The sequence below is a fragment of the Salmo trutta genome, chromosome 14, assembly GCF_901001165.1.
Source record: "Salmo trutta chromosome 14, fSalTru1.1, whole genome shotgun sequence".
Taxonomy (NCBI): Eukaryota; Metazoa; Chordata; class Actinopteri; order Salmoniformes; family Salmonidae; genus Salmo; species Salmo trutta.
Window position 1 is genome coordinate 85,034,728 of NC_042970.1, and position 17,789 is coordinate 85,052,516.

Consider the following 17,789-nt stretch of genomic DNA (forward strand, 5'->3'; position numbering starts at 1 on the left):
GGGGGGTGGATAATGATATTAGTCTATGTGTAGGTGGGGAGGGGGGTGATAATGATATTATTATATGTGTAGGTGGGGAGGGGGGTGATAATGATATTATTCTATGTGTAGGTGGGGAGGGGGGTTATAATGATATGATTCTATGTGTAGGTGGTTTAGGGGGGTGGATAATGATATTATTGTATGTGTAGGTGGGGAGGGGGGTGATAATGATATTATTCTATGTGTAGGTGGGGAGGAGGGTGATAATGATATTATTCTATGTGTAGCTGGGGAGGGGGGTGATCATGATATTATTCTATGTGTAGGTGGGGAGGGGGGTGGATAATGATATTATTCTATATGTAGCTGGGGAGGGGGGTGATCATGATATTATTCTATGTGTAGGTGGGGAGGGGGGTGGATAATGATATTATTTTTATGTGTAGGTGGGGAGGGGTGTGATAATGATATTATTCTATGTGTAGGTGGGGAGGGGTGTGATAATGATATTATTCTATGTGTAGGTGGGGAGGGGGGTGATAATGATATTATTCTATGTAAATTATGTTAAATTAGCTGCGTTAGTTGTGGAATACACACTGTCTTGAGGTCCTGGAGGAGAGGTTAAGGAATCAATGGAGGGAGAGGTTAGGGAATCACTGGAGGAGAGGTTAGGGAATCACTGGAGGAGAGATTAGGGAATCACTGGAGGACAGGTTAGGGAATCACTGGAGGAATGGGTTAGGGTGTCACTGGAGGAAGGGTTAGGCATTCAAATCAAATCAAATCAAATCAAATTTATTTATATAGCCCTTCGTACATCAGCTGAAATCTCAAAGTGCTGTACAGAGACCCAGCCTAAAACCCCAAACAGCAAGCAATGCATGTGAAAGAAGCACGGTGGCTGGGAAAAACTCCCTAGGAAAAACTCCTGAGAAAGGCCAAAAACCTAGGAAGAAACCTAGAGAGGAACCAGGCTATGAGCGGTGGCCAGTCCTCTTCTGGCTGTGCCGGGTGGATATTATAACAGAACATGGTCAAGATGTTAAAATGTTCGTAAATGACCAGCATGGTCAAATAATAATAATCATAGTAATTGTCGAGGGTGCAACAAGCACGTCCGGTGAACAGGTCAGGGTTCCGTAGCCGCAGGCAGAACAGTTGAAACTGGAGCAGCAGCATGGCCAGGTGGACTGGGGACTGGGGACAGCAAGGAGTCATCATGCCAGGTAGTCCTAGGGCTCAGGTCCTCCGAGAGAAAGAAAGAAAGAAAGAGAGAATTAGAGAGAGCATATTTACATTCACACAGGACACCGGATAAGACAAGAGAATACTCCAGATGTAACAGACTGACCCTAGCCCCCCGACACATAAACTACTGCAGCATAAATACTGGAGGCTGAGACAGGAGGGATCAGAAGACACTGTGGCCCCATCCGATGATACCCCCGGACAGGGCCAAACAGGCAGGATATAACCCCACCCACTTTGCCAAAGCACAGCCCCCACACCACTAGAGGGATATCTACAACCACCAACTTACCGTCCGAAGACAAGGCCGAGTATAGCCCACAAAGATGTCCGCCACGGCACAACCCAAGGGGGGGCGCCAACCCAGACAGGAAGACCACGTCAGTGGCTCAACCTACTCAAGTGACGCACCCCTCCCATGGACGGCATGGAAGAACACCAGTAAGTCAGTGACTCAGCCCCTGTAAAAGGGTTAGAGGCAGAGAATCCCAGTGGGAAGAGGGGAACCGACAAGGCAGAGACAGCAAGGGCGGTTCGTTGCTCCAGCCTTTCTGTTCACCTTCACACTCCTGGGCCAGACTATACTTAATCATAGGACCTACTGAAGAGATAAGTCTTCAGTAAAGACTTAAAGGTTGAGACTGAGTCTGCGTCTCTCACATGGGTAGGCAGACCATTCCATAAAACAGGAGCTCTATAGGAGAAAGCCCTACCTCCAGCCGTTTGCTTAGAAATTCTAGGGACAATTAGGAGGCCTGCGTCTTGTGACCGTAGCGTACGTGTAGGTATGTACGGCAGGACCAAATCGGAAAGATAGGTAGGAGCAAGCCCATGTAATGCTTTGTAGGTTAGCAGTAAAACCTTGAAATCAGCCCTTGCCTTAACAGGAAGCCAGTGTAGGGAAGCTAGCACTGGAGTAATATGATCAAATTTTTTGGTTCTAGTCAGGATTCTAGCAGCCGTATTTAGCACTAACTGAAGTTTGTTTAGTGCTTTATCCGGGTAGCCGGAAAGTAGAGCATTGCAGTAGTCGAGCCTAGAAGTAACAAAAGCATGGATTAATTTTTCTGCGTCATTTTTGGACAGAAAAATTCACTGCTCTGTCACCATGTTTCCATCTCTCTACAGACCTCAATGAGTGCCAGGGGGAACTACGTGTTTGTACCAGTAACGCCATTTGCCTCAACACCATCGGGAGCTTCAACTGCCAATGCGAACCTGGTTTCAGATTCTCTGCTTATGCTGGACACTGTGAAGGTTAATCCAACAGGAGGGTACCATTATGTGTGTGTCTTCTCTTGAATGATTGACTGCTTCTGCTGGAAACATCACTTCATACTGTCTATATTTTTTGTATGATTGAGGACAAAACAGAGTGAATCTCTCTCTCTCTCTCTCTCTCTCTCTCTCTCTCTCTCTCTCTCTCTCTCTCTCTCTCTAGTGTAGCAACAGCTATGAATGCCCCGTTATCACCTACTGTACAAATACCATGATATTATTCTATGTAAGTTGTGTCAATGTGATTATATGTATTGATGTATTCATGTAGAAGAAATAGCAACAGCCGTGTGAGAGGCTCGTGTGTGTGTGTGTGTGTGTGTGTGTGTGTGTGTGTGTGTGTGTGTGTGTGTGTGTGTGTGTGTGTGTGTGTGTGTGTGTGTGTGATGCGTGGGTCTCAGCTTAGCTTGTGTGTGTGTGTGTGTGTCAACTACAGATGAGGATGAGTGTGTGTGGGTTCCCTCGGTGCACGACCCTCTGGGCATGTGCACAAACACACCTGGTCGATACACCTGTCTGTCAGGGTTTAGTAACCACGGTAACAGCACTGCACCTGGCACAGATGAGACGGCTGAGGCCATGCTAGCCCTGACCTCTGACCTCTAACCCCCGATTCCTGACCTCTAACCCCATGACCCCTATCTTTTGGGCGCATTCCAATCCAGTCATCTGCCTGAACTCACAGCTGTACCCATCACATGACATAGCAGCAATCTGATGCCTGACTGAGCTGTAAGTCCAGAACAGACTGTGGGAGGAGCACAGTACTACATAGAGCCATGACTACATGGAACTCTATTCCACATCAAGTAACTGATGCCAATAGTAAAATTTGATTAAAAAAATACACCTTATGGAACAGCGGGGACTGTGAAGCAACACAAACATAGACAAATGCATATAAACACAAGAGAACATGTGTTGTAGATAAGTGGTAGAAGAAAGAGCAAGAGGCCTGAGGGCACACACTTAATATGCTGTGAAATCTGTTATTAATATATTGTAATGTTTTTAAAATTGCCTTAATTTTGCTGGAAGAGGAAGAGTAGCTGCTGACTTGACAGGAACTAATGGGGATCCAGAATAAATACAAATACAAATACAGCGACGTAGCACGCAGCCATTGGTTGAAGCAATGCAACGACTGCATTGTAGTCCGGCTTGAACGTGACCCCGTACCCTAAACCAGTTTGAACTGTGACCCCACCACATCGTCTTGCATGCGTCAGAACTAAGACTCGGGGTGCATCCCAATAATCTCTCCTTTCTCGTGAAGGGTACACTTGGTCACTTTCCTTCACTGAACTCACACTAGCATGCCTCCACCAATCAAATGCTTTTAGATTTGAAGTAGTGAACGAGTGTACACTTCAGAAGAAAGGAGAGAGTAGTGGCCTCAAGGGTGGAATGTTTCTTAATAATTTTCATAATTTCATAATTAATCAACTTTTTTATAATTTTTTATGCCAAAAATCCAGTGTTTCTCTTTTAAACGTTTTTGTTATATTACACTCTATTGTGATATATAGAAAGTGTATAGAAATTGTGATGTATAGAAAGATGTATAGAAATGGTATACAATTCTATATCTGACATGGTACAGGTGTCTTATATTTAGACAGTCAAACAGCGATGGATATCTCAGAAAAAAGGATGTCGAGGAAATATATTACATTTTAAGTGAGGTCCTCCGGACCAGGTTGAAGACCTAATGCAGCCCACTTGGCAAAATGAGTTTGACCCCCTGAACTAGACTGTTAGAGAGTTCACTACCCTCACTGATCCCCATGCTACTTCCTCAAACAGAGGTTACTGTTGTGCAAACCGCCCCATAAGGACAGGTCTAGGTTCAGTTGTACTGTGTAAGCCTGGATAATGATGATCAGTAAGGGACTATATAAACTGATCTGAGTGTGGTGCTTATATTACAGTAGGGACTTTCCTCTGTTGCTGTAGATACGGTTATGCCACTGGCAGCTTCCTCTTTCTAGTGTTAAGGCCCAAATGACACCCTATTCCCTATATAGTGCACTACATTAGACCAGGGCCCTATTCCCTATATAGTGCACTACATTAGACCAGGGCCCATAGAGCACTATATAATAGGGTGTCATTTGGGATGCGTGCTAGGATGGTTACAATGGTAACATTTCATCACTGGTGTGCTGTGGGTTTCTGGGTGTTTTTATCTCCACCTCAACTTCCTCTCTGTTTCATGTCTTCGTTTGTATCTTAGTTAGTTGGTATCTGATGGTAAACATGGTTACCCATGGCAACAACTTGGATCTACTATGAGCATGATAAGGATGTGGCAGTTTTCATTTGTATGTGTTGTGTTGTGGTGTGTATTGTGATGTGTTGTACTTGTATTTATTAAGGATCCCCATTAGTTCCAGCCAAGGCAGCAGCTACACTCCCTGTGGTCCAGCAACATTAAAGCAGTTTAAAAACATTACAAAACATTCACAACAGATTTCACAACACACTAAGTGTTGCCCTCAGGCCCCTACTCCACTACCACATATCTACAACACAAAATGTATTTGTACGTGTGTGTATAGTGCGTAAGTTATTGTGTGTATGAGTGTCTGTGCTTATGTTTGTGTTGCTTCACAGTTTCGCTCTTCCATAAGTTTTATTTTTATCTGTTTTTTAAATCTAATTTTACTGTTTGCATTAGTTACTTGATGTGGAATAGAGTTCCATGTAGTCATGGCTCTATGTAGTACTGTGTGCCTCCAATTGTCTGTTCTGGACTTGGGGACAGTGAAGAGACCTCTGGTGGCATGTCTTGTGGGGTATGCATGGGTGTACGAGCTTTGTGCCAGTAGTTCAAACAGATGGCTCGGTGCTTTCAAAATATCCATTCGTCTCATAAATACAAGTATTGAGGAAGTCAATCTCTCCTCCACTTTGAGCCAGGAAGGTTTGACACACATATTATTAGTGTTAGCTCTCTGTGGACTTAGAAGGGATTTTCCTTGCCACACATTTTGTAACTAACTGCAGCTCTTTGTTAAGTGTTGCAGTCACTGTAGTAGCTGACATATATAGTGTTGAGTCATCCTCATGCATAGACACACTGGCTTTACTCAAAAGTATGTCAACTGCTCGGCCTCCGACCACAAGGCACTACAGAGGGGAGTGAGTACGGCCCAGTACATTACTGGGACCAAGCTTCCTGCCATCCAGGACCTCTATACCAGGCGGTGTCAGAGGAAGGCCCTAAAAATTGTCAAAGACTCCAGCCACCCTAGTCATGGACTGTTCTCTCTGCTACCGCAAGGCAAGTGGTACCGGAGCACCAAGTCTGGGTCCAAGAGGCTTCTAAACAGCTTCTTCCCCAAGCCGTAAGACTACTGAACATCTAATCAAATGGCTTCCCAGACTATTTGCATTGCCCCCCCCCCTTTTACACTGCTACTACTCTTTGTTATTATCTATGAATAGTCACTTTAATTTACCTCCCTCAATTACCTCGACTAACTGGTGCCCCCGCACATTGAGTCTATACCGGTGCCCCCTGTATATAGCCTTGCTATTGTTATTTCACTGCTGCTCTTTAATTATTTATTACTTTTATTTCTTATTCATATTTTTGTTAGGTATTTTTTTATAAAAAAAATTTAAACAGCATTGTTGGTTAGGTCTTGTAAGTAAGCATTTCACTGTAAGGTCTACTACACCTGTTGTATTGTGTGACAAATAACATTTGATTTGATGTCATTACTAAACATTTTAAAAAGTAAGGGGCCTAGAATTCCTGATTCTACCTGGATTATGTTCTAGAGGCTTCCATTAAAGAACACCCTCTGTGTTCTGTTAGACAGGTAACTCTTTATCCACAATATAGCAGGGGGTGTAAAGCCATAACACTTATGTTTTTCCAACAGCAGACGATGATCAATAATGTCAAAAGCCACACTGAAGTCTAACAAAACAGCCCCTACAATCTTTCAATCATCAATTTCTCTCAGCCAATCAGTAATTTGTGTAAGTGCTGTGCTTATTGAATGTTCTTCCCTGTAAGCGTGCTGAAAGTCTGTTGTCAATTTGTTTACTGTAAAAACGCATTGTATCTGGTCAAACACAATTTTTTTCAAAAGTTAACAAAGGGTTGGTAACAGGTTGATTGGTCGGCCTTTTGAAGGGGGCTTTACTATTCTTAAGAAGCGGAAAGATTTTTGCTTCCCTCCAGGCCTGAGGGCACACTTTCTAGTAGGCTTAAATGTATTATAATAAATTATTATAAATGTTGTAAATTCTTATGGAATTGGAAGGCTGGTAATGCTTATACATTCTTATAAATGTTGATAAATGTTTACAATATAGTTGTTAAGAGTTTATAAATCGTTAAAAGGTTTTTTGATGATAGTTATTATCAAGTGTTACCATGGCCACCTCTATGTATATAATGAGATAATATAAGATGTGTTGTCAACATTTGCACTGCTTCTATCAAAAACAGCATTTATCAACAGGTTTTTTAGAAATCCCAGTTGGAAGTTTTCCCAGAATCAGAAGGGAATAAACAGGAAATCCAGATTCTCCAACAGGGATTGTCACTCATGGCTCCATCTTAAAACCATTGGTTCGTTTATTACTGGCCAACAAAATATAGTGTAGCAATCCTGACCTGGACTTAAACCTGGATCCAGCAACTGTTAACCTAACACATTAGCCGTTACGCCAAGAGATCTGAACAGCTTGATGAGGTTGCTAGGTGTTGGGTTAAAGTTGTTTCAATAGTTGTATAGGTTTAGGAATAAAGTAGTAACAATGTACTGTACAGTTCTGCCATTGTAGAGGTCCTTAGGCTCACATCTAGGATCAAAATACAGTAAATTACTGTACAGTTCTGCCATGTTAGTGGTCCTTAGGCACAGATCTAGGATCAGAACACAGAAAATGACTGTACAGTTCAGTCATTGTAGAGGTTGTCCTTAGGCACAGATCTAGGATCAGAATACAGTAAATTACTGTACAGTTAAGTCATTGTAGAGGTTGTCCTTAGGCACAGATCTAGGATCAGAATACAGTAAATTACTGTACAGTTCAGTCATTGGAGAGGTTGTCCTTAGGCACAGATCTAGGATCAGAATACAGTAAATTACTGTACAGTTCAGTCATTGGAGAGGTTGTCCTTAGGCACAGATCTAGGATCAGCTTAGCCAAACCAAAACCTAACTTAAAGGGGCCATCCAGGATTGGTACATCCAGTTTTTTTACTTTTAAATTAGTGATTTATAGCCCTTGGTTCTTGAAGAATATAACTTAAAACTGCCTTGTGACCAGGTCAAATGTCGTTCCCCATCAGAACATTAAGAATATAACTTAAAACTGTCTTGTGACCAGGCCAACTGTCGTTCCCCATCAAAACATTGAAGAATATTTACTTAAAACTGTCTTGTGACCAGGTCAACTGTCGTTCCCCATCAGAACATTGTAGAATATTACTTAAAACTGTCTTGTGACCAGGTCAACAGTCGTTCCCCATCAGAACATTGAAGAATATTACTTAAAACTGTCTTGTGACCAGGTCAACTGTCGTTCCCCATCAGAACATTGTAGAATATAACTTAAAACTGTCTTGTGACCAGGTGAACTGTCGTTCCCCATCAGAACATTGAAGAATATTTACTTAAAACTGTCTTGTGACCAGGCCAACTGTTGTTCCCCATCAGAACATTGTAGAATATTTACTTTAAACTGTCTTGTGACCAGGCCAACTGTCATTCCCCATCAGAACCCCAACTATAAGCTTGTTTTACTCCATTGTTTGTACATGATGTAAAGGTTTAAAACATGGTTAAAACTATCATGTTGATCTCATGGATGGTCAGTCCTTCCATCCAGAGCTCCGTCTATGATTTTGAGAGTGGTTAAATTCCTCCAGTCCCATCCCTCAGCTGTTAACCACAACAAGTGGTGGGATGACCGGTTTGTTGCTTTATGGATCCCAGGCTGCCCCTTTAAGGTTCCAACCTAGACCTTGGTCTCAGCTTAACCATGGAGATAAAGTAGAGTCTTAAAATAATCTAAACAATGTCTACATTCAATGTTGTATGTTTTCTATACAGTATATCCCTTCTCTAATGTCTTCTGTCCTACTTCACTTTCTATACAGTAGATCCCTTCTCTAATGTCTTCTGTCCTACTTCACTTTCTATACAGTAGATCCCTTCTCTAATGACTTCTGTCCTACTTCACTTTCTATACAGTAGATCCCTTCTCTAATGTATCTGTCCTACTTCACTTTCTATACAGTAGATCCCTTCTCTAATGTATCTGTCCTACTTCACTTTCTATACAGTACATCCCTTCTCTAATGTCTTCTGTCCTACTTCACTTTCTATACAGTAGATCCCTTCTCTAATGTATCTGTCCTACTTCACTTTCTATACAGTAGATCCCTTCTCTAATGTATCTGTCCTACTTCACTTTCTATACAGTACATCCCTTCTCTAATGACTTCTGTCCTACTTCACTTTCTATACAGTAGATCCCTTCTCTAATGACTTCTGTCCTACTTCACTTTCTATACAGTACATCCCTTCTCTAATGACTTCTGTCCTACTTCACTTTCTATACAGTAGATCCCTTCTCTAATGACTTCTGTCCTACTTCACTTTCTATACAGTAGATCCCTTCTCTAATGTCTTCTGTCCTACTTCACTTTCTATACAGTATATCCCTTCTCTAATGACTTCTGTCCTACTTCACTTTCTATACAGTATATCCCTTCTCTAATGACTTCTGTCCTACTTCACTTTCTATACAGTAGATCCCTTCTCTAATGACTTCTGTCCTACTTCACTTTCTATACAGTAGATCCCTTCTCTAATGACTTCTGTCCTACTTCACTTTCTATACAGTAGATCCCTGTATTGGCAGCAACATGTAGATCAGTAGAATAGTAACAATCCCACATGCTTTTGTTGATAGGTTTCCTCTTGTTGGAACACTTTACACTGTGACATCAGAAAGAATACATTCTGGTCCAATAACAGGCTTAATATTACCAGTAGGCCAATATCCCATGGCGATCAGTAATTTATATATTGTATGTGTCCCAAATGCACCCTATTCCCTACAGTGAACTACTTTTGACTATTGGTGCTCTATATAGACTATTCAGAGAAGTCTGAGAGAGAGAGACAGAAAGGGAGAGAGAGAGAGAGAACTGAGCAGTGAATGAGTAAACCTAATTCCCATGTCAAGAATAAGAGAGGGAACTAGAAAGAGACAAGTAGTATGTGAAGGGAATAATATACACTAATCAGAAGATGTGGAGAGAAAGAGAGAGGGAAGGAGAGATGATGAGAGAGAGAGAGGGAAGGAGAGATGATGAGAGAGAGAGAGGGAAGGAGAGATGATGAGAGAGAGAGAGGGTGAAGGAGAGATGATGAGAGAGAGAGAGGGAAGGAGAGATGATGAGAGAGAGAGAGGGAAGGAGAGATGATGAGAGAGAGAGAGGGAAGGAGAGATGATGAGAGAGAGAGAGGGAAGGAGAGATGATGAGAGAGAGAGAGGGTGAAGGAGAGATGATGAGAGAGAGAGAGGGAAGGAGAGATGATGAGAGAGAGAGAGGGAAGGAGAGATGATGAGAGAAAGAGAGGGGGAAGGAGAGATGATGAGAGAAAGAGGGTGAAGGAGAGATGATGAGAGAAAGAGAGGGGGAAGGAGAGATGATGAGAGAGAGAGAGGGTGAAGGAGAGATGATGAGAGAGAGAGAGGGAAGGAGAGATGATGAGAGAGAGAGAGGGAAGGAGAGATGATGAGAGAAAGAGAGGGGGAAGGAGAGATGATGAGAGAAAGAGGGTGAAGGAGAGATGATGAGAGAAAGAGAGGGAAGGAGAGATGATGAGAGAGAGAGGGAAGGAGAGATGATGAGAGAGAGAGGGGGAAGGAGAGATGATGAGAGAAAGAGGGAAGGAGAGATGATGAGAGAGAGAGAGGGAAGGAGAGATGATGAGAGAAAGAGAGAGGGGGAAGGAGAGATGATGAGAGAAAGAGAGAGAGAAGGAGAGATGATGAGAGAAAGAGAGAGAGAAGGAGAGATGATGAGAGAAAGAGGGGGAAGGAGAGATGATGAGAGAAAGAGAGGGGGAAGGAGAGATGATGAGAGAGAGAGGGAAGGAGAGATGATGAGAGAGAGAGGGGGAAGGAGAGATGATGAGAGAGAGGGGGAAGGAGAGATGATGAGAGAAAGAGAGGGGGAAGGAGAGATGATGAGAGAGAGAGAGAGGGAAGGAGAGATGATGAGAGAGAGAGGGAAGGAGAGATGATGAGAGAGAGAGAGGGGGAAGGAGAGATGATGAGAGAAAGAGAGAGAGAAGGAGAGATGATGAGAGAAAGAGAGAGAGAAGGAGAGATGATGAGAGAAAGAGGGGGAAGGAGAGATGATGAGAGAAAGAGAGGGGGAAGGAGAGATGATGAGAGAAAGAGGGAAGGAGAGATGATGAGAGAGAGAGAGGGAAGGAGAGATGATGAGAGAGAGAGAGGGTGAAGGAGAGATGATGAGAGAGAGAGAGGGAAGGAGAGATGATGAGAGAGAGAGGGAAGGAGAGATGATGAGAGAGAGAGGGGGAAGGAGAGATGATGAGAGAAAGAGGGAAGGAGAGATGATGAGAGAGAGAGAGGGAAGGAGAGATGATGAGAGAGAGAGAGGGTGAAGGAGAGATGATGAGAGAGAGAGAGGGAAGGAGAGATGATGAGAGAGAGAGAGGGAAGGAGAGATGATGAGAGAAAGAGAGGGAGAAGGAGAGATGATGAGAGAGAGAGAGGGAAGGAGAGATGATGAGAGAAAGAGAGGGAAGGAGAGATGATGAGAGAGAGAGGGAAGGAGAGATGATGAGAGAAAGAGAGGGGGAAGGAGAGATGATGAGAGAAAGAGAGGGTGAAGGAGAGATGAAAAGGAAGAAGAAAGAGGGAGAGAAAGATAAGAAGAAGAAGAGAGAAAGGGGTGAATTAGAAAGAGTGAGAGAAGGAGAGAGAGAGGGAGAGAGAGAGATAAGGTGAAAAACAGAGAGGGGTAGTGTGAAACAGATAGAGGGAGAGTGTGAAATAAGAGAGAGAGAGAGAAAGAGAGGGAGAGGAAGGAAAGAGAGAGAGATAAGGTGAAAAACAGAGAGGGGGAAGGAGAGAAGAAGAGTTGAAACAGAAAAAGAGAACAAGGAGAGAGAGAGAGATAAGGGTGAAACAGAGAGAAAGGAGAAGAGTGTGAAACTAGAGAGGAGGCGTTCTCTAACAGAAAGAGGGAGAGGAGAGGAGAGCATTATAGTTGTTTTCTAACTCCATGTGGCTCACACTGAGAGTTGTCTCGCCAAAAGAGAGGGAATATTTTATTTATTTTTCTTCTGTTCATGTTATCACCGTGGACCATACAGAATAAAAACCTTGTTAAACTGGGATTTTCTTCAATCTGAATTCAACTGTAAAGCAGATTTAATCTCAGACTGATTCTTCTTGTGGGACTAGTTTTATTAGGATCCTACTAGTTGTCTGGTGTGGATATAATACCAGTCTGTCTTTGAGATGGGGACCAGAACTCTTCTACTTATTCTGGGTGAGTCTAACCTTGTATATCTTTGGAACCTGACTATCTGTGTGTTTGTGCGTACGTGTGTGTGTGTGTGTGTGTGTGTGTGTGTGTGTGTGTGTGTGTGTGTGTGTGTGTGTGTGTGTGTGTGTGTGTGTCTGTGTGTGTTGACAAATAGAAAGGTGTTATTTCATAATTCATTGTCAGTTAAACTTGAATTGTTACAGAATATTCCAACCATTTACCAACCATGAACCAACCATGGGTGTAGTGTGAATTTTACAACCCTATCTAAGACATGTGTAAACTACAAGACTATCTACAATTATGTACTGAACAAACACAATCCAGAGCATCCCAAACATGCTCAATGAGTGACATGTCTGGTGAGTATGCAGGCCATGGAAGAACTGGGACATTTTCAGTATAGTTCCTTGCAACATGGGGCAGTGCATTATCATGCTGAAACATGAGGTGATGGCGGCGGATGAATGGCACGACAATAGGCCTCAGGATCTCATCACGGTACCTCTGTGTATTCAAGTTGCCATCAATAAAATGCAATTGCGTTCGTCATCCCGGGCTTATGACTGCCCATACCATAACCCCACCACCACCATGGGGTACTGTGTTCACAATGTTGACATCAGACATCATCAAATTCTATAAAACTATGTTGGAGGCTTATAGTAGAGAAATTAACATTAAATTATCTGGCAATAGCTCTGTGGACATTCATAAAGTCAGCATGCCAATTGCGCACTCCCTCAAAACTTGAGAAATCTGTGGCATTGTGTGACAAAACTGCACCTTTTAGAGTGGCCTTTTATTGTCCCCAGCACAAGGTGCACCTGTGTAATGATCATGCTGTTTAATCAGATTCTTCATATGCCACACCTGTCAGGTAGATAGATTATTATGGCAAAGGAAAAACGCTCACTAACAAGGATGTAAACAAATTTGTGCACAAAATTTGAGAGACAAAATCTTTTTGTCCATATGGAAAATTTCTTGGATATTTTATTTTATTTCATGAAACATGGGACCAACACTTTACATGTTGCGTTTCTTTCTTCTTCAGTGTAGTTTCTTGACAGTTTTAGTGTGTATAGACAGTTTTAGTGTGTATAGACAGTTTTAGTGTGTATACTGTAGTGTGTATTCTGTGTAGTGTGTACTTCAGTGTGTATACTGTAGTGTAGAGGTCGACCGATTAGGATTTTTTTTTCATTTATTTGTAATAATGACAATTACAACAATACTGAATGAACACTTATTTTAACTTAATATAATACATAAATAAAATCAATTTAGCCTCAAATAAATAATGAAACATGTTCAATTTGGTTTAAATAATGCAAAAACAATGTGTTGGAGAAGAAAGTAAAAGTGCAATATGTGCCATGTAAGAAAGCTAACGTTTAAGTGCCTTGCTCAGAACATGGGAACATATGAAAGCTGGTGGTTCCTTTTAACATGAGTCTTCAATATTCCCAAGTAATACGTTTTAGGTTGTAGTTATTATAGGAATTATAGGACTATTTCTCTCTATACGATTTGTATTTCATATACCTTTGACTATTGGATGTTCTTATAGGCACTTTAGTATTGCCAGTGTAACAGTATAGCTTCCGTCCCTCGCTCCTACCTGGGCTCGAACCAGGAACACATCGACAACAGCCACCCTTGAAGCAGCGTTACCCATGTAGAGCAAGGGGAACAACTACTCCAAGTCTCAGAGCGAGTGACGTTTGAAACGCTATTAGCGCGCACCCGCTAACTAGCTAGCCATTTCACATCGGTTACACCAGCCTAATCTTGGGAGTTGATAGGCTTGAAGTCATAAAGAGCACAATGCATTGCGAAGAGCTGCTGGCAAAACGCACGAAAGTGCTGTTTGAATGAATGCTTACGAGCCTGCTGCTACCTACCACCGCTCAGTCAGACTGCTCTATCAAATCATAGACTTAATTATAATATAATAAACACACAGAAATACGAGCCTTAGGTCATTAGTATGGTCGAATCCGGAAACTATCGTCTCAAAAAGAAAACGTTTTTTCTTTCAGTGAAATACGGAACCGTTCTGTATTTTATCTAACGGGTGGCATCCCTAAGTCTAAATATTCCTGTTACATTGCACAACCTTCAATGGTATGTCATAATTACGTAAAATTCTGGAAAACTAGTTCGCAACGAGCCAGGCGGCCCAAACTGTTGCATATACCCTGACTCTGCGTGCAATGAACGCAAGAGCAGTGACACAATTTCATGTTAGCAGGCAATATTAACTAAATATGCATGTTTAAAAATATATACTTGTGTTTTGATTTTAAAGAAAGGCATTGATGTTTATGGTTAGGTACATTGGTGCAACAACAGGGCTTTTTTTCGCAAATGCGCTTGTTAAATCATCCCCCGTTTGTCGAAGTAGGCTGTGATTCGATGAGAAATTAACAGGCACCGCATCGATTATATGCAACGCAGGACACGTTAGATAAACTAGTAATATCATCAACCATGTGTAGTTAACTAGTGATTATGTTAAGATTGATCGTCTTTTATAAGATAAGTTTAATGCTAGCTAGCAACTTACCTTGGCTTCTTGCTGCCGTCGCGTAACAGGTAGTCAGCCTGTCATACAGGCTCCTCGTGGAGTGCAATGTAAGGCAGGTGGTTAGAGCATTGGACTAGTAACCAGAAGGTTGCAAAAACGAATCGCCGAATCCCCCCTGAACAAGGCAGTTAACCCCCGTTCCTAGGCCGTCATTGAAAAGAAGAATGTGTTCTTAATCTGACTTGCCTAGTTAAATAAAGGTGTAAAAAAAAAAATAATAATAATAATAATATATATATTTTTTAAATATCGGCAAATCGGTGGCCAAAAATACCGATTACCGATTGTTATGAAAACTTGAAATCGGCCCGAAATAATCGGTCATTCCGATTAATCGGTCGACCTCTACTGTAGTGCATTCAGAAAGTATTCAGACCCCTTGACTTTTTCCATCATTTGTTTTATTACAGCCTAATTCTAAAATTGATTGAATAATTTGTACCCCCTTGTCAATCTACACACAATACCCCATAATGACAAGGCTAAAAGTGTTTTTTTTTTTTTTTTTTGCTAATTTATTAATCTTATGGGCAGGTGGGACGGTAGCAAACATCCGGTGAAATTGCAGAGCGCGAAATTCAAACTACAGTATTATAAATATTTAATTTTCATAAAATTGTCACAATCTTCATCTTCCGAAGATAAGGAGAAATCACTGTCTGACCAATACGCAGCGGGTTGCGTGCTCCACATCATTTTTATTAAATATGATGAACACGGAAAAACAAATAAACATGAATGATAAGTGACAGTTTCACAGGCTATATAATTACTTACAGCAGTGCGAAATAAAACAACCCACAACCCCAAGAGAAAAACACACACCTAATATATGACTCCCAATCAGGAACAACGATGACCAGCTGTTCCTGATCGGGAGCCACACAGACTAACACAGAAACAGAAATTCTAGAAAAGCTCATACAACACAAATCTTCTGCCATGTCCTGACCAAATACTAAACAACTACTCCCTCTACTGGTCAGGGCGTGACAGTACCCCCCCTTAAAGGTGCAGACCCCGGAATGCACCTTAAAAGAAAACACACCAAAAATCCCCCAATCCACAACAAAAACCCCAAATACCCCCTAAACAAAAAGGGAGTGCAGGGGGGGTGGCTGCCGTCAACGACGGCACTAGTGCTACACCCCCCCTCCCCAACCCACCTATCCTGGAGGTGGCTCTGGTTCTGGCCTACAGTTCTCCAAACTGTAGCCAGAGTCTCCTTGCTCCGGACCGTAGGCAGACTCACTCAGTTCCGGTTCGTAGGCAGACTCACTCAGTTCCGGATCGTAGGCAGACTCATTCCGTTCAACGCTGTAGGCAGACTCATTCAGTTCACAGTTAATTACACAATCGCTCGGTTCCGGATCGTATGCAGACTCCCTTGGTTCCGGGTCGCAGGCAGACTCCCCCGGTTCCGGGTCGCAGGCAGACTCCCCCAGTTCCGGGTCACAGGCAGACTCCCCCCGGTTCCGGGTCGCAGGCAGACTCCTTCGGTTCCGGGTCGCAGGCAGACTCCCTCGGTTCCGGGTCGCAGGCAGACTCCCTCGGTTCCGGGTCGCAGGCAGACTCCCTCGGTTCCGGGTCGCAGGCAGACTCCCTCGGTTCCGGACTGGACACTGTTGCCGGATACTCTGGACTGCACACTGTTGCCGGATACTCTGGACTGCACACTGTTGCCGGATACTCTGGACTGCACACTGTTGCCGGATACTCTGGACTGCACACTGTTGCCGGATACTCTGGACGGGGAACAATGTTGCCGGATACTCTGGACTGCACACTGTTGCCGGATACTCTGGACTGCACACTGTTGTCGGATCCTCTGGACGGGGTACAGTCTCCGAACTCTCGAGGCTGGGCTGACTCACTGGAAGCCTGGTGCGTGGGGCTGGTAGAGGAGGTACCAGGCTGGAGACACGCACCCTAGGGCTAGTGCGGGAAGCAGGAACCGGCCGAGAGGAACTACTCTTACGCACTATAAGCCTGATACGTGGTGCTGGTACTGGAACTGCCCGTTTGAAACCACGCACCCCATGGCTAGTGCGAGGAGCGGGAACAGGCTGAATAGGACTAGGCTGATTCATAGGAAGCTTGATCCGTGGTGCTGGTACTGGTCGTGCCAGACTGGAGGTACTCACTTCCGGGTCAGCACGAGAGGCGGGAACCGGAAAGACTGGGCCATGGAGGCGCACAGGTGGCCTTGACCGCACCTCCTGCACAACCAGTCCTGGCTGGATGGAACTAGCAGCCCTGTACGAGCGGGGTGCTAGTACAGGGTGAACTGGGCTGTGCAGGGGCTTGATGGTTACCGGGCGTAGGGTAGCCTGGTCCTAGGAGGCGTACCGGCGACCAGACGCGCTGCGCAGGCATCCTCCTACCAGGCTGGATGCCCACTCTAGCACAGCACCTGCGAGGGGCTGGAATAGCTCGCACCGGACTGTGCGTGCGTATGGGCGAGATTGTGCGCACCTCAGCAAAACACGGCGCCCTCCACTCCATACGCTCCTCCATATAATCACGGGTAGCTGGCTTATGGCTCTTCCTTGGCCTAGCCAAACTACCAGTGTGCCCCCCCCAAAAAAAATATTGGGGGTGCCTCTCCGGCTTCCTCGCCAGTCGTGTTCCCCGGTAGCGTTCCCAGTCCTCAGCAGCCTTCCTCCACGGGCCCTCTCCGGCCAGAATCTGTTCCCAAGTCCATCTCTCTCTATGGTCCATATACTCAACCTGCTGCTCCTTTCTCCGCTGCTTGGTCTTGGTTTGGTGGGTTGTTCTGTAACAGGTGTAGCCGTGTTGAATTTACCAAAATGCAGCCGGGATATGAATGCTCATCTTTTAATGATATAGAATAAAGCGTACACGGAAAAAACAAGAAACAAGAACGACTAGAGACAGTTTAACAGGCTATACGTACAAATAGCAGTGCTAAAGAAAACAACCCCAAAAGAAAAACACACACCTAATATATGACTCCCAATCAGGAACAACGATGACCAGCTGTTCCTGATCGGGAGCCACACAGACTAACACAGAAACAGAAATTCTAGAAAAGCACATACAACACAAATCTTCTGCCACGTCCTGACCAAATACTAAACAACTACTCCCTCTGCTGGT

At 43.6% G+C, this 17,789-nt stretch overlaps 1 protein-coding gene across 2 annotated transcripts in view; it reads left to right on the top strand.

The window, feature by feature from the left end:
* The window catches only part of LOC115147751 (CD97 antigen), a 132,367-nt gene that overhangs the window by 60,676 nt on the left and 53,902 nt on the right, over positions 1-17,789 (top strand). The window contains exon 1 of one of the 2 annotated variants that reach the window (XM_029690044.1): positions 11,740-12,079. The exons of the other annotated variant lie outside the window; for it this stretch is intronic. Within the exon in view, the coding sequence (XP_029545904.1) occupies positions 12,049-12,079 (31 nt within the window). The 5' untranslated portion in view covers positions 11,740-12,048. Of the gene's footprint in view, positions 1-11,739; positions 12,080-17,789 lie in introns of those variants that run through there. 2 annotated transcript variants of the gene reach the window in all.